This window comes from Sesamum indicum, linkage group LG9, assembly GCF_026168435.1.
Source record: "Sesamum indicum cultivar Baizhima isolate 11 linkage group LG9, ASM2616843v1, whole genome shotgun sequence".
Classification (NCBI taxonomy): Eukaryota; Viridiplantae; Streptophyta; class Magnoliopsida; order Lamiales; family Pedaliaceae; genus Sesamum; species Sesamum indicum.
In genome coordinates, this window is record NC_142665.1 from 513,842 (window position 1) to 539,411 (window position 25,570).

At 36.6% G+C, this 25,570-nt stretch overlaps 3 protein-coding genes across 4 annotated transcripts; 2 read left to right on the forward strand and 1 right to left on the reverse strand.

Annotated features, from left to right (window-relative positions):
- Positions 1-3,355, forward strand: LOC105170120 (FK506-binding protein 2). The gene is made up of 6 exons (XM_011090741.3): positions 1-187; positions 382-431; positions 1,367-1,429; positions 1,731-1,821; positions 2,699-2,803; positions 2,980-3,355. The coding sequence occupies exons 1-6, from the start codon at positions 124-126 to the stop codon at positions 3,066-3,068; spliced, it is 462 nt and encodes a 153-aa protein (XP_011089043.1). The 5' UTR covers positions 1-123; the 3' UTR covers positions 3,069-3,355.
- Positions 3,356-8,038: 4,683 nt separating this feature from the next.
- LOC105170119 (small ribosomal subunit protein eS8) lies at positions 8,039-10,157 on the forward strand. Its single transcript, XM_011090740.3, has 5 exons — positions 8,039-8,191; positions 8,297-8,369; positions 9,054-9,387; positions 9,540-9,709; positions 9,798-10,157. Exons 1-5 carry the CDS (start codon positions 8,188-8,190, stop codon positions 9,877-9,879), a joined length of 663 nt encoding a protein of 220 aa, XP_011089042.1. The 5' UTR covers positions 8,039-8,187; the 3' UTR covers positions 9,880-10,157.
- A 480-nt stretch (positions 10,158-10,637) lies between these two features.
- CSLC6 (Cellulose-synthase-like C6) lies at positions 10,638-16,182 on the reverse strand. 2 transcript variants are annotated; one of them, XM_011090738.3, is made up of 5 exons: positions 15,265-16,182; positions 13,627-13,962; positions 12,893-13,183; positions 12,698-12,811; positions 10,638-11,660 (listed from the first exon to the last, which is right to left on the reverse strand). In XM_011090738.3, exons 1-5 carry the CDS (start codon positions 15,979-15,981, stop codon positions 11,025-11,027), a joined length of 2,094 nt encoding a protein of 697 aa, XP_011089040.1. In that variant the 5' UTR covers positions 15,982-16,182; the 3' UTR covers positions 10,638-11,024. The 2 variants fall into 2 exon arrangements, with proteins under 2 accessions (XP_011089040.1, XP_011089041.1); XM_011090739.3 differs by having other exon boundaries at positions 13,627-13,935; positions 15,265-16,181.
- Between the last annotated feature and the right edge of the window lie 9,388 nt (positions 16,183-25,570).

The following is a 25,570-nucleotide window of genomic DNA, read 5'->3' on the forward strand; positions in this document are numbered from 1 at the left end:
CACCTGTTATGGGCGTGAAGCCACACGATAACTACTGCAGCTCGTGTTGATTGAGAGAAGAGGCAAATTAGCTCAGAGGAAAATCGGAATCTGGAAATTCATTAGGATCAACTTCTTCGAAAAATGAGGCCAACCTCTGCGTTGAACGTCGCTTCAATCTTTCTTCTTCTGGCTTTCATTGCATTAGGTGAAGAAAAATGCAATTAGCTTTATGATCTTTTCCATTTTCTTGTTGGGGATTGTCGTGCAAGTTTTTTATTGGATTAAGTTTTTAGATCTGAATATTTTGATTTATGTAAATGCTTTTAGTTGAGCAGGAAGCTAGAGAATTTTTTATTAAATGTAAAAGACGATGTTTGATTTCGTTATTTGTGTTTGCAGGTTCGGCGAAGAAATCTGGAGATGTGACGGAGCTACAGATTGGTGTGAAGGTAAATATGCTTTCCATTAATTGTAACTGACTTTTTGTCCGTTAGATTGCGTCTGAAATGCGAAGTTAATGCCGTCGAAGACTGGGGATGTTACTTGCTGCTCGATATTGATCTATCGAACCTTAATTCTATTACTGATGATCAGCGAGTATATTGACGGAAAGTGATTAATCAGCTAAAATTTGTCTAGGTTCTGCAATTTAATTCGCAGGAAGTAAGTAAATGAGTATACTTTATTTTTCAGTCACCTAACTAGATATTATAAGGTCTATTGCTTCTTTTGTTGACTGCTGTAATACAGCTGCTGCATGTCAAAGGGAAGAATTTCCATCTTTGGAATGTAATATGGGGATAAGAGCATACTGGGAGTTTGTTAGGCACTTTACTCACTATGGCTATAACTGATGAACTTTGGCAGTGTTGTGTTGCAAATCATTGACATCCAGCAAATATCAAATACTTTCGTGATGCTTCATCAAATTTTGTAACTCTAGATTGTTACTGCAGCTTTATATTTTGACATGAATAGAAAGAGATTATTGTTTATTGCATATGTGACTTTGAGATAGGAAAAGAATGTATGGATTACTCCCTTGGAGGGTTAGGCTAATGGAATTGGATAAACTGTCTGGTCTTGTACATATATTTAAGTTAAACCTCGTTTGGCTGTGCAGGGTTTTATAAAATAAGGTGCAGTAAGGCATAAGAAAGCAAACCATACAGCTGGAAACAGTAGACTAGGTTAAAAGCAGCCAAGATAATGCACATTTTGAATTATATGGATATTTAAGCTGTTCTATTAGCTGCTTTACTATTTTTATCATTGTTCTTTACTGGGGCACCCTTAGCCTCCCTTCTTAAGTTGTTGGTATAGATTCTACCTTTACTTAATCATGTTGTTGACTTGTACTTTCTTCCATTACTTATTGTTGCAGTACAAGCCCAAAACTTGTGACGTTCAGGCTCACAAAGGCGACAGTGTTAAAGTGCACTACAGGGTGAGTGGAATTACATCTTCTTTACAGCCCTACCTGCCCACACACAAAATCAGGATGCCAAAATAACAAAGATAAGCGGCTGAAAATATTGACAATGTATTTCTTGCATCTCCACATTGCTGAAGTCAAAGAGTGCTATAACTTTTTGTTGCATGTGTTTTGAGCCTTTAATGTTTTTTTGGGAGGAAGTTAAGTTGTCCATGGAATTACAAATGTCAGGAATTATGAGGATGGCGTATAATTTCCAATAAGCTGAATTCGTTCTCTGCTCGGCGGATCTAAATTCTAATGGTGTTTGCAGGGAAAGCTTACAGATGGAACTGTTTTTGATTCCAGCTTTGAAAGGGGAGATCCAATTGATTTTGAACTGGGCAGTGGTCAAGTAATTAAAGGTTAGTACGTGTTAGTCTTTGGCATCATTCTTTCTTTCCTTTACCATTGCACCAGTTTTTCAACTATCAAGCATGTTTTGGTTGTGAAATGCATACGCACTTGCTTTTCCTCATCCTGGTACTACTGGAGTACATCTTTATAGTACCAAACTATAACCTTCGTTACTACACTCTCACTTTTGCATGTTTTCTGATATAATATTTCTAGTGTGTAACGGACTGAGTGCAGAGTGGCCAGAAAAGGCCAGCTGCTGCTCAAGACAAAATGGACGTAAACAATCCAATATAAGGCCTTTAGTTTTTGTATACGAAAAGATGAAAGTGTAATTTGAATTCAACGATGGACACATTGCACGCAAAATGTGGAACATAGATTTGCGAATGACAACAACAATGTTTCATAAGAGGCCTTCCCTTAATGGAATATGAGAGGAAACACACTCTTCTTATTTTCATTTAGCTGGAGGCTGTTCACTCATTATGGAAAACCATTTCTGACTATTTACTGATCACCCCTTGCAGTTAGCATGATTTATTGGAAACATCAGACAGAAATAATTATTAACAGACAAATGATGTCAAAGGTTGAGTTATATGCAAAGTCAATTTAAGGTAACATAATGAGCTGAGACCATTTATGGAACATTCAGCATATATATCTGGCAATTTCTTATTCTTCATTTTGGAAGGTGGGAAAAACCTACCATCTGATTCCTCATTTATAGATAAGCAACTGATTAGTATTATGAAGACCCTGCTAAAAGGTTGTATCTGTTAATATTCCATGCAGGCAATACTCTTAAAAGTAAATGTCCAAATTTGGAAATCCCTTTTTTTCCCTTATTTCTCAAATTAAACAGAAAGTTGCTATTTGCAGGATGGGATCAAGGAATACTAGGGATGTGCTTGGGAGAGAAACGGAAGTTGAAAATTCCTTCTAAACTTGGTTATGGAGAGCAAGGGTCCCCACCTACCATCCCAGGTAATAAATCTAATTTCCATGTTGCAGTCACTTGATCTGATACAGGATTACCCTACGCGAATTCTACGTAATGTTCTCTACACTAAAATTCATTTTCCACTTCTCTTATTGTTAATTTGAGGCCATACGATAAAAAACTGACAATTTTATTGCTCTTTTGACTTCAACGCTGGCAGGTGGTGCAACACTCATCTTTGACACTGAGCTTGTAGGAGTGAATGGGAAAACACTGAATGATGGAAAATCAGATGAGAGCGAACTATAACTGGGGAAGCCGGCTCTCTGGTTTCTCTTAGAATCAGTAGGTTTTGGACTTCACAAGAAGCGGGAAAGGAATTCCTCCTTCCTTCAGGAATATGAGTAGAAGTAGGTTCAGTAATTTTCCTCTTCCAATGAGTTTCTACATCCTTGCTTAAAAAATAGTCCTTTTTGTATTGTTGGACCGAAGCTCCAAAACTGGTTAGCTTTTTAACGTTTGTGGAATAGGAACAGCTCCACTGGTAATGTCCTGATAAGGATCTATCAGAATGCACCTTTTAATTATTTCTATTAGTAGATTGCTTAAATAATAGCCAAGTTGTTATGCGTCTACCTATAAACTATAATTGTGTGTTTATAGGCAAGAGAAAAAGGGGGAAAAAGGCCTTGTGCAGGGTTTAGGGAGATTGTGTAAGGATTGATAAATAAGCTTCAATTTTAAAATTTTTATTGGAGAGTATGATGATGGTTTGGCATTATTTTGGTAAAGATAATATATTTTCTTTTAACAGACTGCGATATATTCACTTAACGAGTACATAATAACCTACAATAGATATTTAACAATTTATTATGAATTAACATTTACTATAAAAACTAATATGGGCTTGCACTTTACTCCTCTTCCAATATAATAACTCATTAACTTCGGCTGGAAAAAGTCAAAAAACTCAAACTTTGGGTGCCCTGAATTTGTCATTTTTACTTTACTCTCATTCTTTGTGCTAATCTATACATAATAAAACATAAACATTGAAACCATCCATCTATGCGCAGATTGTCTCACCATCATATTGGGTTACCATAGAAATGTTCCAAAGTCAATATTGTAAGAATGTATCTCATAAAACAATAATGATGATATTGATTGCAATCAATTGGTGAGGTCAAAATATTACATTATTACTTAAAAATTAATTTCTAACTTTTCATATTTACTATGTTAGAAATTGTGTTGAGAGAATGCATAAGAAAAATTAATGTTCAAAAATATTATCACTATATTCCAGTATGAAGAATCCCGCATATTAGTTCTCTTATTCCATGCAATATTATTATATTTTCTCGGAAGATTCACATATTTTTTGAATAATAAATTCATAATATAATTTAAAACTCTAACATCTAATAATATTTTCGTATTCTGACAAGATTAGTTACTTTAATTTTAAATTTTAAATTATTTATTCACTTATCATTATATTTGAAAATTTGAGCAATTCATAATTAATTTTTATGTCATAATTTATGTCGACAAATAATATCACGAAGTATAAAAAATAACATTCAACTAAAATTATTTTACGTAAATACTCTTAGTCATTAATAAGGATGGCAATGGATTGGATTTGTCAATACCCAAGACCCTACTGGCCATGAAAATTTTGGACTTGGATCGATGGACCCAATAATTTTGATTTATTTTTCTAAGGAATAAAAAAACATATTTATTTTTAAACAATAATATTGAAAGGTTATTATTTTATAAATTTATATATGCATATTTTAGGCTAAATATTAAAAATATGTGTTGGCTTTTTAGGTCGAATATTTATCGGGCTTTGATCATGCTCCGAGTAGGAGATGCCTTCAGCCTCTTCCCTTTCCCAATCTGGCTTTTGAGGGGCACCTGCCAATGCCGCTTTCCAGGTCCTCTTGGGTCTCATAGGATGTTACGGGCCTATCGTTTCTTTTCACTTGGGCCTCTTTAGGCTAGCTAATCTTTATGCACATTAATAGCCCCCACTCTAATAAGTAGAGATTTCGATGCTTATTTAGAGTAGAAGTCTTCAGAGGTGGGGCCCAAAGAATGAACTTTTCTTTTATCTTTTTTTTTTCTTTTTCCGAATTCCTGCAAAGAATGTGATTAACATAAGCATGCTTAGAATAAAAAGAGAGCTTACTTCATGCCTGCATGGAGCAGGGCTTTTTATGAGGGTGCTTCCATGGATGAGGGTTTTAACGGGTGTTTTTTGTGCCTACTTCAGTTTAGGACTTTTATTTCCTGCAAGAGAATTTTAAGTAACAAAGACATGTATATATACTATGGATAGCTCTTGCACGGAGCAAAATTATTGTGCATCCTTGGAGGAGGGCTTATTTGAAGGGGGACCTTCTTAGAGCAAGACTTAGGAGCCTCGCCAAAGAAAAAATAAGGTATTCGTCGTAAGTAGGGCTTAGATGCCTTCGCGGAGGAGGGCTTAGGTGCCTGCACGAGATAGAGCTTACAAATCCCCCCAAAGAAATACCTAAGTGCCAACCCGAAGAAGGGCATCTGTGCTTGTGTGGAAGATAGAGTTTTTTATGAGAGGGATGCCTTCCTCGTGAAATTCCTAGGGGCACATGTTAACATACCGAAGGGGGTAAAATAAGTCTCCAAGATTATCAAATTAAAATATTAAAGATACTCCTTGAGGGAAGTTCGTATGTGAAATATTCGGTGAGGGGGATGCCTCTTTGGGGCAGAGCTTCTTTTTTTTTTTCTAAGAGGATGACTTGGGGTAGAGCTTTTTTTTTCTAAGGGGATGCCCTCTTAGTGCAGGATTTTTTGAGGAGGATGCCTGCCTCAGGGCAGGGTTTACTCTTAGAAGGCGTCTGGGTGGAATATGTCATCATCCTATTGTTCGTTACTTTTTTCATCAAAGACAACATTCTTATACTCCCTAGCTTTCTCCAAGTTGATGTATTGTTCAACTAGTGCTAGGAGGTTGTAAAAATTGCGAGGGGTCTTCTTAGTTAAGGACTTGAAAAAATTTCCATCTTGTAATCCCTACATAACAAATTAGTGTATTAGATGTTGCAGTAGGAACCTCTAAGACCGCTAAATTAAAGCGTTGAAGATACGTCATTAGTGATTCCCCTTCTCTTTGTTGTAAAGAGAAAAGGCTCATGATTGTCTTTTGACATCATTACTGTTGGCAAATTGATAGAAAAATAGAGAGAGCGAAATTCTCCGAATGATCGGATGGATCCCAAAAGCAATTGAACCATTATTGGGCCGATCGTGTGAAGGTGGTTACAAACAGACACTTAACCCTATCATTGTAACGGTGAAGAAGAGCACCATTCTCAAAGTAGGAGAGGTGCTCTTAGAAATCCGTGGTTCCATCGTGCTTTGGCAGGTTGGCTCCTTTCAGGTTGAGGGGCAGTGCGTCTACTATAATTTTACTTCACTAAAGGGGATACCCTGCTGCTTCTCCGAGGGCGTTCCCGCGATTTGGTACTGGACGTCTTGGAGGCCTTTCTACAGGCATTCTAGATGTGCGAGCTACTGAGGAGGGACGTCCCACTGAATTTGCAAGGGGGGTGAGTCCCCGGGCTTTTGAGACTAGCGGTGCGAGGGCAGGGAATACCCTTTGATTTCCTTCCTTATGGACATCCCTGTCTAATGGAGTTATCGTGCAGACTTGGATTAGTGTCACTATTTGCTCCCATATGGCCATTGTGATCATTTGTTGTGTGGTCCATAGGAGTTCTGGAGGGAGCTCCCCGAGGAGGTGTCTGAGAAGAGACTGTGGCGTGGAGGCTCAGTTAGCGGGTCAGTAAGTTGGGGGGGTCCTGGAACTATTGCTCCACTGGCGAGGGCTGCCCCACTGATAGGGGGTACCATACTGGTGGGAGCCAGGGGTGTTCCTGCAACAACTTGCAATGTCTGATTGTTGCCGGGTACCTCCACAAACTTTTGTTTGCTTGTGTGGATGCTGAGGGTTTCCATGGTAATTCACGTATTTAACTTAATTTTTCGACAAACGGTGCCAATGATGCGTTCAAAAAATGCATGGGTTAAATTGATATGGATTATGCTCAAAATTTGGACCGAAGTGAATGCAAATCCTAAAGAAGGAGACCTGTAAAAAAGGCGTTAGCACTTCGACGCCCAAGTTAATATTGAATTTGAGATGGAATAAAGCCAAAAAATAAATAAATGTAATTGAAATTAAGATATGATGAATAAAGTCGGTGAAAAGTGTAAAACAACTTGATAATATGCTTTTGGAGTGCTTAGAAAATATTTAGAAAGTGTTTAAGAAGTGTTTAGAGAATGAGAGAGATGATTTAGAGAGTAAGAAAAGTGTGGGAGACATTAGAAGGTTTCATGAAGGTGTCTGCAAGTGCGCTCAGTATGAAAGAGTAAACCTGTATCTATAGGAGGGTGCCCTCTTCCGATAGGTTGTGTACGTTCCATCTATTCTCGAAAAAAGTGGATAAAGACTGTTTGGATAAGTCATAATTTGATCTTTATCTTTTTTTAGAAATGTTTTTGAGTCCTTATCTCTGAGTTTTGTTGGATTCTTCATCAAGAAGGACACCTAACCGCTAGGGAGTCCAAGATGCCATATAGTCTAGGATTTTGGGGGTACCTTCCTCGTCTGACAAGAGTTCTAGCTGTTAAGGAGTCTTAGTTGTTAGGGAATCTTTCCTTACTTTGTCTTGGGAGACCCCTCATCTGTGAGGAGTCTTAGCGGCTAGGGGGGTCTTCCTAGGGCTAATGTAGTCCAATATGGTTGTTAACGAGATGCCACATAGGAGAGTGGACTGCCATGTGTGTGGGCCTTTTGGACCGAATATTTGTCGGGCTTTAATCATGGTCCGAGTAGGAGGATTCTTCAGCCTCTTCCCTTTCTCAATCTGTTTTTTTAGGGGCACCCACCAAGGCCGCCTTTCAAGTCCTCTTGGGGCTCCTAGGATGCTACGGGTCTCTCATTTTTTTCTTCTTTTTTGGATCACTTGGTCCTCTTTGTGTCAACTAATTTTTATGCACATCACTCTAAATAATTAATTTGCAGTGAATTTGATTGATATTAATAAATTTCATAAATTTTATTCATAGATGAATCTGTCGGAACAAATCAGACGTTGGTGACACTAGTGATAACTATAAAAACGCAACGTGTAATACGCCGAAAGACTGTTTAATTATCGTTTAAACAAAAGTTGCAAAAGTTAATGGGCCCAAGTGGGTTCATTGGGATGATGGAGTGAACCCAATAATACAGAACCAAATACTTACAAGGCCCAACACAATTTAGGGTTTTATTCAACCTGTAGTTAATATTTTTGTGTTCAAGGGTTCACGGGGAAGGGGGAGAGGGCGTGGGAGACAGCTTATCTCATCGTCGACAAACATGGGTACGTCCACCAAGCCTTCTATACGACACACGCACACTTTAAGGCGTGTGCTTTTATTTTCGTCTATTTGGTGTGTGTTTTGAAACGGACATGGCGGATTTGCAGGTATTTCACGTGATTCAATGCACAAGAGGCGTGCCACTGGTGGCAAGAAGAAGTCTTGGAGGAAGAAGCGAAAGTATGTGCTTCTTCTCTTAGCTTTTGTTTTTCGCTTGGGGTGGGTGGGTGGGGTTGGTTGTTTTTTGTAGTTACCCCATGGTTTCTTTTTTGGTGTTAATGTCCCGGGATCTATAACTAGCTGTTGATTGTTTTCGAGTGAAGAGTTTCTCTAAAGTTCCAATACAGGTCCTTTAAACATCTGGATACATGGTTTTCCTGAGTTTTATCTTTTCTTTTTCCTTTATTGGGCCTAAGTTGGTTAGGCTGAGTACATATTTTCTGGGTAATGGCTGGTCATTGCTTGAATAAGTTTTTCCTCAAAGTGCAAAGTATTGATTGAATTACTGCATTGCTTGCTTCTTGCACAAAAGCGGAGTGCATTATTCCGTTGAATCTACTGATTTTATGGGACGTACCGTTGTGTATGGAATTGTGTTTTTCTTACTGCTTTCAATATACATCTTTAATATGGCTTGGCTGAGTAATTGGTCTTGCTGCTATCCGTGCCTTTCATACTGGGATTCTAACTGTTCTAAGGCATACAAATCCTTGGACTATTTGTATATTTTGTGCTTCCTGGGTAAAAGAAATTCTTTTTAGTGCATAATATTCCTCTGCTGTCCGGCTCAGATAGGTAGCTTTGATGACATGAATTTCCTTGGGATTGATCATAGATTGTATTTGTTATTTATGACTTGTCAAGGTATGAGCTTGGTCGCCAGCCTGCAAACACCAAGCTTGACACCCTCCAGAAAACAGTCAGAAGAATTCGTGTTCGAGGTGGAAATGTGAAATGGAGGGCCTTGAGATTGAACACAGGAAACTATTCATGGGGTAGTGAGGCTATCACTCGTAAGACACGTATCCTGGATGTTGTCTACAATGCCTCTAACAATGAGCTTGTCAGGACTCAGACACTGGTCAAGAGTGCAATTGTTCAGGTCGATGCTGCCCCTTTTAAGCAGTGGTACCTCACACACTATGGTGTTGATATTGGTCGGAAGAAGAAGGGAGCTGCAAAGAAAGATGAAGCTGAGGTGTTCACATGATCATGATAACTTGTCTTTTGAAGAGATGCATGTTTTTGCTATCATTCTATAGCTTACAATTTCTTGGCACATAAGGATATTCTACTTCCTGCTAGAGCCATAAGTGACAATTAACTTATTTTCTTCAATCAACTTGACAGGAGGGAGAAGGTATTGCCCAGGAAACCAAGAAGAGCAATCATGTGTTAAGGAAACTTGAGAAACGACAGGCGGCCCGTAAGCTTGATCCTCATGTTGAGGAGCAGTTTAGTTCAGGAAGGTTGTTGGCTTGCATTTCATCTCGCCCAGGACAATGTGGTAGAGCCGATGGGTAAGCATATTGGTGACAATAGATCTTTTTGTTTGGGCATTATCTCCAATTATCTTATCTTACTTCATTACTGTCAACTTATTGACAGATACATCCTGGAAGGTAAGGAGCTTGAGTTCTATATGAAGAAAATCCAAAAGAAGAAGGGCAAGGCTGCTGGTGGTGCTTAATCATGAACTTATGTCAAGTTTACCCGGCCGAAGTTTTCTTATCACTTGGGTTGTCAAAATGCGACCTACCCCTTCTTATGTAGGTTTATATTTACTACTAAGCTAAAATACTCCTTGGGGATCATGTCTTGACCATATAGTACTCAGATTTAGCGAATACTCATAATCAGCGATGGTTAACTAGGTTTTATGATACTGTTTTGTTGGTTGTATTTTTTATACGCATTATTGTAAGATTTCATAGTGATCTATCTACTAAATATGCTTTTTCCTTGGTACGACTTGTTACTACCTTGGTTCAGAAAGTAATAGGCTAATAGATATACTATTAATTGAGTGGAAGGGGTATAAAGAAATTAACTTGGTATGCATCAAGTAGACACAAAAATACCCCAATTTTTCTTTTCTCCAATATGAAAGGTAGTGACTATCAACATCTAATTTTTTATCATTTTTTGGAAAAATATTTGTGTATATAAATGTATTTATTGATGCATCTATAATAATAATAAAATGTACTTAATACTTTTGTATTACAAATACATATATTTTACCTTTTCTTTTTAAGAAAAAAGGAGTAAATTGCAAATATCATAGAGTTTGCAAATAGAAAATGCCTTTCGTTTTTATATTAGTTTAGAAATATATATTATAATGCCATAGAGTTTGCATGTAGTAATACACAGCTTGCTTCACCCATGGATGCAGCAATCAGATGCAGAAAGACTTTCGTGTCTAATGGATCAAGATGCAAGAACTCCCCCCTGAATGTTTCTTTTTCCATTTAAAACTAAAATAATTGTACATCATCTGTCAATTACAACAATAAAGAATTAGAAAGCTAAAAAACTCTAACGAAGGGAAGATTCTGCAAAAAATTTTGTACAGGCCGTGCACAATAAATTACATTAAACTAACAGTAAGATAAAAATCCAGTTATCCTGCCATTGTATACTATTTTCATGATGGCTTTTCACCAGGGCAAGGCCAATCTGCATCATGCTCATGCTAACTATCTTGTGATGAACATTTGAATCGTCGGATCTTCACGATGCAATCGAACGATCAGGTAAAATGCACCCGACTCCGAGGAACTTAACTTACTGTTAATGGCACAATCCACACAGAGGATACTTTTTATTGAGTTAGCTCACTTGTTCTCCAATCAAATCAAGACCAACGACAAGAAAAGTGATTCCTTGAAATAGGAGGAAATAGAAGTGAATCCCTTGGGCAGATAGCAAACTTCTGACTGAAGCAGTTAACAAAATAAATGAAAGACCAAGCTCCTTCCTGTACAAACGATTTCCCTTTTTTCTCCCAGATTTCTTTGTTATCTCTAACTTGTTTAGCTCAGCTAGTCCTGATTCTGAGGATGACTTTGGCACTCCACCCTCCAACAGAGTTGAGGATTCGTTTTCAACAATCGCAACTAAATCTGCTTCTGATGATCTGCCCAGTTTTTTTGTGACAATCCACTCATAAGAACTTCCCAACTGAAAGAGCCCTGATATCATTGCATTAAATTTGGTCACAGACATGGTGTTTTCGAATAGAAGATAGGGCACAATGAATGGAAATGATTGTGGGCATGGAAGGATGTTCAGTATAGAGACTATTCCAGGGATGTAACAGACAACCCAAAATGGCAACTGGGCTTCGGGCAGGAACATAGTCAACGGGAGAATAATGCAAAACAGTGTGAAGGAGTAAAAAGGAAGGATAAGCTTCCGAAGGAGGAAGAAAAGAAATATCAGGTTGGCTTTCTTGGCCAAACTCACCTGAAACATTCAACAGCACGAATCATAATTTGTCTACTACTTAAAATCATAAAAGCAGTGAATTTTAAAAGGACAACATAGTATGAAGTAGTTAAAAACAATGCCTATATAGCTTCAATCTGTGATTTGGACCCACAAGTGACCATATCTTCAATTTTGCTCCTAATGCGACGATGCAAGAATAGATCTAACTAGAGTAATAAACAAACAATAGAAATGACAAAGACAGTATTAAGAGCTCAAATTGGTCAGCTAGAATAAGCTTTCAAAATATAGCAGGGAGATAGCCATTCCATTCAATGTGAAAGAAACATGTAGGAGGGTATAGCTCAGAAGCAAAGGCCTCCTTGTAAAGCTGGAAGAAATAATTTATTCATTTATATAGAAGCCAAATGCTAATTTAGTTTGAAATGGTTTTCTTGAATAATGAAAAGTTCAGCTAGAAGTCGAATGCTAGTCATTTGCACATAAGGAGCTTTCCGCCTAATAGCAAGAGCTGTATCCAACTTTACATAGCGCTTTTACCAAATATCATTGTTCTTTTTCCCACACTAGCTATTGGTAAATAGTTTATTGTTTCCTATTTTCTTGTTTCTAAATTAACTAGTAAAAAATTATATGCGTTGCACATAAAAAGAACATGAAAAAAACTCCAAGTCATGACAAGAAAATTTAAATATTTACAAAATCTTGAGAAAAAAAGACAATGTTATTTTCTGAAGAAGATTTTGAGCTAAAAATGGAACTTGGTAATATATTCAAACTATTCCACTTAAAAATAGACAAAACCCTAATACACCCTCCTTTTAAATTATTTAATAGTTATTATTAGGATTAATAAATATTACAAAAGTTCAAAGAAAATTTTGAAGTATTCGTACTTCTATAATAATATGGATATAGATGAAGAGAAAATCATTTTTTCTCTCTCATCTTTTCTCCTTCTTAATTTAGTGCACGTTGCAGTTCACATGAAAAGGCTGGATAACATCCTGATTCTAACAGTCAAATATAACCACACAATGGATCATACGAACCTTAGAATGCAGTATGTCAACAAAACACAAGCGGAATAACTGCATGGGTCCTGAATGCCATCGGTGTTGCTGCTTTTTGTATGCTTCATAGGACTCGGGAAGTTCACAAAGGCACTGCACAAAGATGAGCATGTTTGATTAGGACATGATTATAATTCATAAAGACTATATTCATAAATCTTCATATGCACACACCTTAACGTCATTTAAGTAAATGAATTTCCAACCACATAAGTGAGCACGAACAGCAATATCCATGTCTTCAACAGTTGTCCTATCCAACCAGCCACCACAGTCCTCAAGGGCTTTGATTCTCCAAACACCAGCAGTTCCATTAAAACCGAAAAAGTTAATGAACCACCCATTGACCTGTTGCTCAACCTCAAAATGAAAGGCCAGATTTATGTTTTGTAGTCGTGTAAGCAAATTCTCTTCCTTGTTCACAAAAGCCCACCTGGTTTGGACCAATGCGAGGTCCTCTTTTCCCTTCAAAATGCATGACTAATTAGTAATAGGTTGAAATTGTTTTTCTACAGCATAATATTGGTTTTTAAAAAAAACTCTGTTAATTAACAGGAGCAATGTCAGCATGTTAACACTGAACAACATGTGCAGGCTGATGGGTTAATATGTTGCCATGGAAATTGCATCTATAGTATTACATTGCAGATAATGATTCATATTCTAGCCAGCATTAATGTTGCCCTGTTATGCTCAACAGTAAGTCTTAGGTAATTTGCAGGCCAAACATGATGCATCTATAAACAAATTCTACTTATTTCCATGTCAGAAATGGTAAACCAGCTGGTAATAAAAGGAAACTTCTGAAGCCCCATAAATTACATTCTACATTGCCACAAAGACTTTTATGTCAATTTAATAGTTTTGTTCCTTTTCTTAAATCACTTTATATAAGATAATCAGATTACCTTAAAGTAAGGAATAGTATTCTTCAGAAAATCTGGTGCTGGCTGGAAATCCGCATCAAAGATGGCTACAAACTCATAATCTTTCACATAATCACAACTCATCGCAGATCTAAGGTTCCCTGCTTTATAGCCCGTCCGAATAAGACGATGTCTATAAATGATGTGTATACCTCTCTGTTGCCATTTCTGTACTTCTGCCCTAATAAGGAATTGAACATCTGCATCATTTGAATCATCTAAAATTTGTATGAGCATTCTTTCCCTTGGCCAATCCTGGATGCACGCAGCTGCGATGGATTGCTGGTATACCTGAGCCGGGATGATAAGATCAAAGAACTGCCAAACAAAAGCTATTGCCATTCAAGAATGGAGGATAAAGAGTCCAAATTCAGGCAACTATTTTTTGTTCCTTTTTCACTTCATTTGTTTCTGGTAGCTGCAGGAAAGGCTTACATGCTAGTGAGAAACAAAAGATATGGCTACGTCTTCTCAATAACATCATCATATTTAAGCAGAAAACTAGGCTGTTTCAAAGCTCGGCATAATACTAAAAAAGAAGCATCTATGTAATTGAAACTTTGTGTCTCCGAGTATGGTAACAATGAGGTTATTAAATAACTAAAAAGGTGTCATAATATAATCTCTTATGCATGGCCACCACAAAGTTTGGAGTTAGTTAAGCCTTTCATTCTCTTTTTCTTCTTTTCCAACACTTATTTTTTTCCTCATTTATGTTGCTATGCAGGAATTAATACCTGACAAGATATGATACTAGATAGGAGAAAAAACTCCCAACAATTGAAGGTTTTAAAGATAAATTCTTTTACCAAGGAGACTGATGAACCCACCATGCAAAGCATGCAGCTAAAACATCAAATCACAAGTAGAAAATTTCATATATTTCCTTTCTCATCTTTATTAGCCGTTTACGGATTTTGAGGTAATGAACTACATCTCACATGCTAAATGAGTAGTTTTGTTACAGTTGTTTGTGATAAGGCGCACTTATAGATCATCATCCATGCATGGTTCTTATTTTATGGCATTTGATAAAGGCACTTGAGATTTCAATGCTGCTTAACCAGATATTCTCTTTCTCATTAGTCCAAAAGTATGGGCAAGTTAAAGGGTTCTAGACTAATATATGCTTGCATTGAATGCGAAGAGACAAGTGTATGACAGACAAGTATCGGCAAAATAATGCAAAGAGTTAAGTTCAGGTATGCTCAAAAGAAATGCACCAATTGCAGAGCTTCCAATGCAAAACAAAGTGGAGGATACTAACATCTCATATAATATAGCAGAACGCATGTCATCTACTAATAACGAACACAACAAAAAATGCAGCTCTATTCCCGAGGCAACCAATTAGTGCATTGTCTCTACTTCGCATCTAGCATAACATGGTAAGTAAATCAATTTTGCTGTATGTATCCATATATCATCACTACCCATGTACCGTATCCTGTATATCCGAAGGCTCTAAACTTCTCAATAATTCTCAACAAAGATGTCCAAGGTAGTAAACAAACGCGAAAGAAATTTACTTCATAATGAAGTAAAACAACTTCCATTTCAAGAGGTAAGATTTTGTACAATTAAAATCAGTAGGGATTTGAAAAACCTACATCTTCTTACCTCCCTCTCATTGCACATGGGAATCTGCACCAGCACCATCGGATAATCATCCGGATTCATGCTTTCATACGCAGCATCCTGCTCATATTCCATCTCCGCCACAGGTTTTAAACCTCTAATCTTAATGTAGAAACAGCCCAGCACCAAGACGAAGCGATCCACAGACTGTATCAAGAACAACACAATGCACACATTCGCCAAGCACTGCAACAGCGGCGCTAAATAATTCGACCTAATTTCCAACCATTTCACATAGATATACTCGACCGAGTCCTCCACCCCGGCTTCCAGAGTAGGAGGACTAAAATGCCATCCTCTAAAGTAAGCAACAAGTTCAAAGAAAAGAAGGCAAACACTCAATATCAAGAAGAATTTGATGATCTTGTAGAACTTGGACTCGGACCGCGGGCTGTCGGATGAGGTAGCTATGCGACGATTCGCAGTGCGGATGAGAGTAATGAAGCCATTGGTAACGAAAGCTAATGAATGAGCAATTCGGTTTAGCTTGAGGAGGTAAATCCAGGACAACTGCCTTGCGCTGCGTGAGCGGTCTTTCCCAGCCGCCGCCGCCGCGCCAGCGGAGTCTGGGCTTTGGATATTGACGGTTAAGAATGTGATATTATCGGAGTTGGAGGAAGAGAAGTGGTCATCGGCGTGGTCCTTGGCTCGTTGCTTGTTCCACCATTCCTGAAACTCGTAGTTTGGTGGACGAGACATGTCGAATGGGGGAGCGTGTAGGTATAGGCGGAGGCGGAGGCGGAGGCGGAGGCGGAGGAGGTGGTGATCTGTGTAGATGAGGGTATCAATGGTGGATCATCCCAACCCCCATTGTGTGTTGGGATCCGGAGAAAAGCAGGGACGGGACGGGACGGGGACGGGGACGAGGTAAAACCTCCTAAACTTAACCACCAGCTTTAAATCAAAATATTTATATTATTCTTTGAAATACAAAAGAGAGCGATGTGCCTTTTCTGAACAATTGTTCAAACAAACATTGAATAACAAAACAAATTGTCAAAATTAAATGAGTTAATTATTTTTTTATTATAAAAAAAATTTATTTTATTATAATTTTATTTAAAATAATAACACAAACATGACGAGTCGCGATTTGAAATCGCGACTCGTCATTAAATTAATGGGAAAAAATGTAGAATTCCCCAAGTCGGGATTCTGAATCCCGACTTGAAGTCGGGATTTTGTTTCCCGACTTGGGAATTCTGCATTTTTAAATCTGATTCTGAATCCCAACTTGAAGTCGGGATTTTGTTTCCCGACTTGGGGAATTCTGCATTTTTTCTCATTAATTTAATGACGAAATCGCGACTCGTCATGTTTGTATTATTATTTTAAATAAAATTATAATAAAATAAATTTTTTTATAATAAAAAAATAATTAACTCAAATTAAATTTGATATCAATTACACAACAAATATTCCTCTTTTCAAGCATCATACCAATTGCAAAATAACTATATTCACCACTTAAAATTTGTGTTTCAACCCATTGTTTATAAAAGTGTGGGCCAAATTTTGAATTAGGGTAAATATTTTGCCCTACTGCTTTATTTATTTAAGTTAAAAATACACCTTCCAAAAATATTTATTTGATTTGCAATAAGTAATTAATAAGTCCAATTAGAGGTAAATTAAGAATTTTAATTTATTTATTTTTAATAATATCAATAATTTTAATAAATTATGACTAATTAGGAGATCTATTTATTAGATAGAAAAATATCAAAAATATTAGATATAAACTATATAAAATATACATATAAAATCAAAATAGTAATTTCACATAATAATAATAAGAGCAAAATACATTTTGCCCCCCTAAACTATTCTTGATGTAACATGTACCTCCTTAAACTAACAAATGTAATACTTACCCCCTAAAGTTAATTTTTTTTTAGATAATAAGAGTTTTGTTATTTAATAATTTTGTATTTTAAGTTTAATTTAAAAAATTAATTGGAAAGAATACTTTTTAATTATAATAAAGTAAAATATAATCAGTAAATAAAATAATTCAAATTTTATTATATATTATAGCCTTAAAGTTAAGTAATGAATGAGTACAATAACTAAAAAAAATCATAATTTTTTTTATTAATTTTTTTATAAAATAAAGTTATTAACTATTTATTCTTTTAGATAAATAAATAATAATCATATTTTTTTTTCAATATATATTTTTAAAAAATATGATAAAAATAAATTTATTTGCTTTTCTGTGAAAATATTGAACTATTGATTGAGCACATATATTTGCCAATTTCTTTTAAGAAGCATATATATATGAGTTGTTGGTTATATTATGTTTTTTGAGATATCTACTATCCAAATATTAATTTATAATCTATTTTTAATTTAAATTTTATTTATTAAGAAAATAATTTAATTATAATGTACAAAATACTAAAATATATTTTATGAGTTCAAAAAACACACGGGTTCAATGGATCTAGACAATCGTTTAAGGCTTAGGCCAAAGCGAATGCAAATCCTAAAGGGGGACCTGCAAAAAATGCGTTAGTACTCCAACGCCTAAGTTAGTATTGGATTTAAAATTGAATAAAGCCAAAAAATAAATAAATATAATTGAAATCGAGATATGGTCAATAAAGTCGGTGAAAAGTGTAACAACATATGATAATGTGTTTGTAGAGTACTTAGAGAATGTTCAGAGAGTGAGAAAGTTGATTTAAAGAGTGGGAGAAGTGTGATGGACGTGAGTGGGACGTCCAAAGAGTGAGAAAAGTATCAGGAAGGTTTGAGAGACATTAGGGGGTGTCCCCGTATGAAGGAATAAATCTATATTTATACTGGAGTGTCTCTATGCGATGAGGCTCTGCACGTTTCCTTCATTCTCGAGGAGAAATGGGTAAGAGTCGTTTGATAAGCCATAATCTGTTCTTATCTCCTATTAATCTTGCTATTGAATGCTTATATCTGAATTTGGGGGAGCTCTTTCGTCTGCAAGGAGTCCCAGTCGTCAGGGATGTCCTCTTTGCTATGGTTGATGTGGTTCCAAGGTGGATGCCGACCTCTAAGCTGATGAGATGCTACATGAGAGAGGAGGTTGCCACGTGTGTGGGCCTTTTGGGTCGAATATTTTATCGGGCTTTAATCATGATTCGAGTAGAGGGTGTCCCAAGCCTTTTTCCTTTGCCAATCTGTTTTATGGGGTTATCCGCCAGGGCTGCCTGCCAGGTCGTCTTGGGCCTCTTAGGATGTTACGGGCTTCTCGTTTCTTTTTCTTTTTCTTTTTTTTTTGTGGACGATTGAGCATCTTTGAGTCAATTTATTTTTATGCAAATCAATATTAAAAATAACATAATTATCAAGGCATAACGAACATTTTAGTCCAATTAAAAAAATAAGTATTATATTTCTTAATATAAAAAATAAATATTACATAAAAAATAATTTAGGGACTAAAGTGTATTTTACCCTAATGATAATAATAATAATAAGGTGTAAATATTGTTTAGTTTACCTTTTGAATTGAAAAGGGGACAGTTACAGATGAGAAGCACGCGGGCAAGTGTGGGAGCAGAGCATGTGCGGCCAATAAGAGTCTGAAAACTGTCCACACACTATTTGTCTTGTATACACCCGCACGCACTAACACTTCACTTTTTTTGGCATGGACAAGTTATTAATGTCTGGAATAAATAGTTCTATTTTTCTATATTAGATTTTTATTACATTCTTATGAAATATGTAATATATGGATTAATATTATTTTAAATATATACGATATATAATTTATGTATATTTTTTTTACGTATTAAGTGAAATATGGTTTCTCTAATGTTAACTTGAAGTAGAAAATCCAATATGTCCAATGAGAATTGGGGCATATAAAATTTATAGTACGATTTTATTTAATAATAAAATATTTTTACTTCACTCGATATGAAATGTTAGAGGAAAGAAAAACGAACAAAAAGTACGTAAAATCTTTTTTTTTTTTTTTCATCATATTGTCTTTAGAAATATTTACTAAATTTATGAATAAATAAACGTAATTAAAATACTAAACGAACTTTTTTTTTTTTTTTTAAATCGAACTTGGTTTTATTATTGTATGATAATAAAAGAAAATAGAAAATGTTAAACAGACACCGGAACAGTATCACATCCGCCGTGTGCTTGAGTCTTAAACTCAGCGGCGGCGAAGGCTCAGACGAGCAATACAATAACGGATCCGCCTGTTCATCTCAGTGGTGGGAGAAATCAAGGAGAGCTGCTCCTGTCTCCCATGGACACGTACGTTTTGTTTGATGGCTAATTGACTGCCCATATAATGCACAGCTGCCTCCCCCCCGACCAACTCACTTCTCTTTGGAGTTGAGTCACTGCAAAGTTTGTTCGGTGTTGGAATGCTAATTCCATTCTAATTTTGAGTTTATATCGAGTGGGTATATTGTCTATCGTTTGTTTTTTGTAGTTGATGTGGTATTGTTGATCAGGAAAGTGGTGGGCCTAATCAATCTGCATAGGAAGGTGAGTTGAGAAAACAAAAAAATATTTAGTCTATCGTTATTGTCATTTATAGTAATTTGCTTGATCGTATGAAGTTTGATTGACACTTATCATGTTTTGAAGAAGTGGGAAGTAACTGGAAATGAAAGAAATGTGGAGAAATTGCTACGGTGATTTAAGGATGGAGAACGTTTGGAAGTACAGATTTCCGTGTACTATATGTTATTTAGTGCATCAATTGGAGAGTATGAATTGCTATAGTTGATTATTCAGGACCTTCTCTCGAACTTCTGTCTGATGGACTTTCAGCTCGAATTCGTGCTGCTGTGTTGGATTGAGTGCATTACGAAATCTGAGGCCCCTACTTTGAATTTCTGACTCACATTGATGCGATTGTCATCTTCCTATTATATACATAGGTTCTCATGCTGCTGTCTTGGACTATGGCTGTACATATAATCGTAGTTGTACTGCAATATTCGTTGCAGAGATGCATGATAAAGTGAACCCATGTTTTGTGCATTTCTGCAACATTGTCTGCATAGTAGCTCAATATGCATAAAGAGATCATATTATCTGCAACCTTTGACCTGTTCATGTCAAACCGAAGAGAGGTCTTGAAAATTATTCACGACAGATCATAATCCAACCCAAACTTTGCCAGCCCATTTCATCAGTTGTGGGAATGTGCTGTCTGCATTCACCAATTCTTGGGCAAAACCAAACTCAGGACCCAACCCAACTTGGCCATTTCCACTTTGAAACGAGATAGTAACAAGCATGGCTGTACAAAGTGATGCACAACTCTTTTATTTTTTGCCCCCAAATAAGTCAAGGCTGGTTACCCAACATTCCTCCAACATAACTTTGTGACATTAACTTTGTATGCCCCAAAAGATTTGAAGGTTGTTTCGTTTAGTAGGATATCACTCCACACCTTGGGTTATATTGTATACTTTGAATTGCATATTTGTTATCCATGCATATATGTCTATCAATTCTTCTAAACTTGTGTTATTGCTTGCCTTGTGTCATAATCAGAGGGATCTCATCGTTGTGTGAAGCCCATGGAGCAAAAACAACACTGACAGCATAAAAATTTAATAATTTTGACCCTGAAAAATTTGCCCAATCTCTACTATCCACCGTGTGTATCTGCTTTTTTGATTGTTCCAAGTTTGCTTGTTCATAAGGTTGTCCACAATTCCCTTACTGCTGATGTGCTTATATAATCTTCTTTTCTTGGTAAAATACTTTGAAAGGGTAATTAAATTTTTGAGTGATGTCATGGTCTCTATTATCTGTTCATGCCTCTAGAGGAGGGTAAGTGAAACAATCGACTCATCCTTTACAACTACTTAAGCTAATTTGCTAGAGGAACAGCCTCTGCTTATTTTCACTTCAGAAAAAATCACTAAGAGCAGGGTATGCGCCTGAAAATTTGGCCTCACAGACTCGGTGATCATGTCCAGAATGATGATATATCAATGTTTCTTTCACTGAGTCAGATGGTGGTGTTTAATTCCTGGTCAATGTGATTATTACAAGAACTGATTTAGGTGTGGAATGGCTGCAAATTTAGTGGTACACCACCATGTTTTCTGGCTTCTCCTTCCTTAAAGAAGCTGATATGGGAGGCATGAAGATGGCCTCTTGTGTGCACAACAAACTTGTCTGCCAATTTCTTTTTGAAGTATTGTCTGCCAGTTTTTTAGAACAGAAACTTGTCTCTGCCACAGCTCTTGAGTGTTCGTTCATAAAATTTTGTTAGTTTCTGCGGTTTGTTTATGCTCTTGCTCCATTTTAAATTTAAGGAACTTGTAGGGTAAGTATAGGATAAAATTTCAATTTCAAGGACTCCATTATGAATTGAGTTCTAAGTTTGATTCTGACATCTGAGTCTCCTTTGAAGTAATACCTGCAGATGCTAGAATAATTACCAGCTAGGAGTACAATGAGCAAAATGCAAAACATGCTTGGTGGATGTGAGAAAAACTCATAAGTTCATAACTCCAAAATAATTTCACTCCCTAAGTACTTGAGCATTCCTCTGGCAAGTGAAAGACCAGAGATGTGTCTTTCTGGAGCCTTGGGCGGTAAGGAGAATAATATGACCAGTGATGCTTCTCCAGTTTCTTCTTTGTTTGTGATATGCAAATGCAAAAGATTCTCAGACAGATGGGTTTTTTACTTCAGCTAATGAAATAGTTGAGGGGATATGAGTCTGAAGCTTACACTCTCAAACTTACTAATAAATTATGATTGTCCTTTGTTAAGTGTAAAGTAGTTACAGAATATCAGCTGTAACCTTGGTTGGGAAGAAACACTGGGAATACTTACTTTATACTCACTGGAGCTTAAGGACGAAATATTCTAATGGTACTTCATGATCATTGCGAGTTCTGTGATCATTCAGTTTTGTGCATCTTCTGTATGGATATTCGATATTCATTGTAGCCAACCATTTTGGATAAAAGTTCAAGCGTCATTCTTGCTTGTCTTCCTGCTATACTATGATTATGTAATTTCCTTGTCAATTACATTAGAATCTTGTTTATTACAGTGTTGACCCACAACTATCATTACATTAAATGTGTGGGACGGATTCAATTTTCCCCAACATTTGACTACTCATCTTACTCTTGCAGGAACTGCCAAGAAAACCTGGGAATGGCACAAGTGCTTAGCCAGAAGTGGGCAAACTGAAAGGACTTTTCACAAGGAAAAGGGCACCCCAACAGATAATCATAAGGGGGGCCCGAATTCCTTGTTTGAATGATGAGAAAGCGAATGCCCTTCCGATGCTGGAAAACATTCAGTTTGTTGTGAACCATGATTGATAAGTCGAGTACTCGGCTTGATCAAATGATACCAAGGTAAGAGCCCTTGGCCTACACCTACACGGTTACATCTAAGTTGCAATTCACATTATTGATGTGGAGTAATTCAGATCGTTTGTGTAAGGAGAGGATCGATCTCCGGCACAATTACAACACGTTACACAGTTACAGAAATTAACAATAACTTAATATTACAGGCTTTCCTATAACGAATTACAAGTAATCTAAGGAATAGCACAACAGAAACCAGAAATAAACCAGAAACAATAAGATAACAATAAACGGGGTCAAAGACAACTGTAAGGCTCAGGAGCCGTAAAACCCAAGGCCTACACAAGGCCAAAGGTTGAGCACCTCACTGGTTGCTCAAATCACACAAGCCACTCAGGCAAACCGAACCACAAAGGTTCTATTTCAACCACAAAGGAGAATGCCACAAAGGCTTTAAGATAACCACGGAGGCTTATGCCACAAAGGCAATATCAGAGTATCAGAGAGACAGAAGAAGAGAGAGTTCGGTTTTCGGCTTATCCCCACGAACCAAAACAGACCAGCCATATAAACGGGCTGTCCATTAATGGCCGGGAAACGGCCATTATTGGGAAGGGGAGGTTACACAGGACTCCAGGGGTTATGGGAAGAACCCGAAGAGACGAGAGAGACCAGGGTTCGGGAGGGAGAAGGAAGAGGCAGAAATGAGTTAGGGTTTGACCGAGATTAGGTATAAATATGTAGGGTCAATGGGTCGAACCTTTTGTGGGTCGGGTCAAGAGAGTAAGTGGCCCACAGGGCCATGTGTGATTTGGCCGTCCGAAGTGAGGGCCCATCACCTTTGGTTTGGGCCAAATTTTCCCAACAATTTCCACCTTGGTCCAAACCAAGGTGGTGGGTTTCAGGCTTTCATCATCGCCTAAAGGATGGTCCCTGCAAGAAGGAAACTGGTTACAGAATAACAGTTCAGATATTAAGTATATCAAGACAGCTTTTAAACTTTTCCAAAGATAAGCTTTTAGTGCCCATATCAGCAGGATTATCAGCAGACTTTATTTTTTCAAGATTTATCAAACCTTTATTTATCACATCTCGAATGAAGTGGTACCTTACGTCTATATGCTTAGTCCTATAATGAAAAACTGGATTTTTGCAAAGTTGGATGCTTGACTGACTATCAGAGAAAACAGTGAGTTTTTCTTTTAGAAAACCAATTTCTGAAAGTAATCCTTTTAACCAAATGGCTTCCTTTATTGCCTCAGTAGTGGCAATATATTCAGCCTCAGTGGTTGAAAGGGCCACAATGTTTTGTAGCTGAGACTTCCAGCTTATACATGCATCACATAAAGTAAAAATGTATGAAGTAGTGGATTTTCTGCTATCTCTATCATTTGCATAGTTAGAATCTACATACCCAACAAGTTTAGCTCCATTAGGACTTTTTGAAAAGTTTATACCAAGTTTCTTAGTACCATTAAGATATCTTAAAAGATGTTTCAAGGCTTCCCAATGGGGAGAGCCAGGGTTTGACATATACCTACTCAAGCAGCTAACAGAATAAGCAATATCAGGTCGGGTACTAACCATTAAATACATGACAGAACCAATAGCATTAGAATAGGGCACTTTATTCATCTTTTCTTTTTCAGAATCAGTTTTTGGACACTGATCCTTACTTAACTGGAAGTGAGCAGCAAGAGGCACAGAAGAAGGTTTAGAAGTTGACATAGAAAACTTTTCAAGAATACTTTGAATATAAGGTGTTTGATTTAAGAAAATAGATGAATTGGACCTATTTCTTTCAATGTTCATTCCAAGTATCTTTTTAGCATCTCCTAAATCCTTCATTTCAAAAGTTTTACACAAATTTTTCTGTAACTCTTTAATCATGCTTAGACAAGAGCTGGCAATTAACATGTCATCTACATATAGGACAAGAAAAATAGGCACATTATTGACATACTTAAAGTACAGGCAAGGATCATATGCACTGTTTTTAAATTCTAAGGAATGCATAAATTGATCAAACTTTTTGTTCCATTGCCTAGGAGACTGCTTAAGTCCATATAGAGATTTTTTAAGCAAACATACAAGATCAGGATTTTTCTTGTCAACAAAGCCATAAGGTTGAGACATATAAATCTTTTCATCAAGGTTTCCATGCAAAAAGGCAGTTTTTACATCCATTTGTTTAAGTTCCCAATTAAATTGAGCAACCAAAGCAAGCAGAATTCTTACAGTAGTAAACTTAACTACGGGTGAGAAGATTTCAGTATAATCTATTCCTTCTTTTTGTGTAAAACCTTTAGCTACTAATCGAGCTTTAAACCTTTTCTTGTTATCTTCTTCTTTTACTTTGAAAACCCATTTGCAGTCAATCACAGAGACATTTTCAGGTTTAGGAACTAAGACCCATGTTTTATTTTCTTTTAAAGCTTTAATTTCATCATGCATAGCAGACAACCATTCTTTTGAATGTGGGTTTTCTAAAGCTTCCTCATAAGAATTTGGTTCAATATTCTCAGCATTTAGAGCTAAGTGGTAGTCTCTTAGTCTAGTAGGAATTCTACGTTGCCTAGGTACCCTATCTCTTACTAGTTGGTAAGAGTTTTCAGAGTTGACTTCATTTTCTATTTCATTATGATCTTCTTGATTTTCTTCTCTATCTCCTAAATCTTCCCCTTGTTGGTTATCTAGGGTGTTAGGTTCCACCTTATTAAAGGTATTTTCAATGTTATAATTCTCAGTGGTTTTAGAAGCAGTGTTCAAGCAAGGCATTTCAGACTCATTGAAGATTACATCTCTACTTACAACTACTTTAAAACCTGGTTGGTTTCTTAACCACAATCTGTAACCTTTAACACCTATTGGATAACCAATAAATACACATTTTTGGGACCTAGGATCTAATTTATCACCATTCACAAGACAAAAAGCAGAACATCCAAAAATGCGAAGAGAAGATAAATCAACATCAGTGT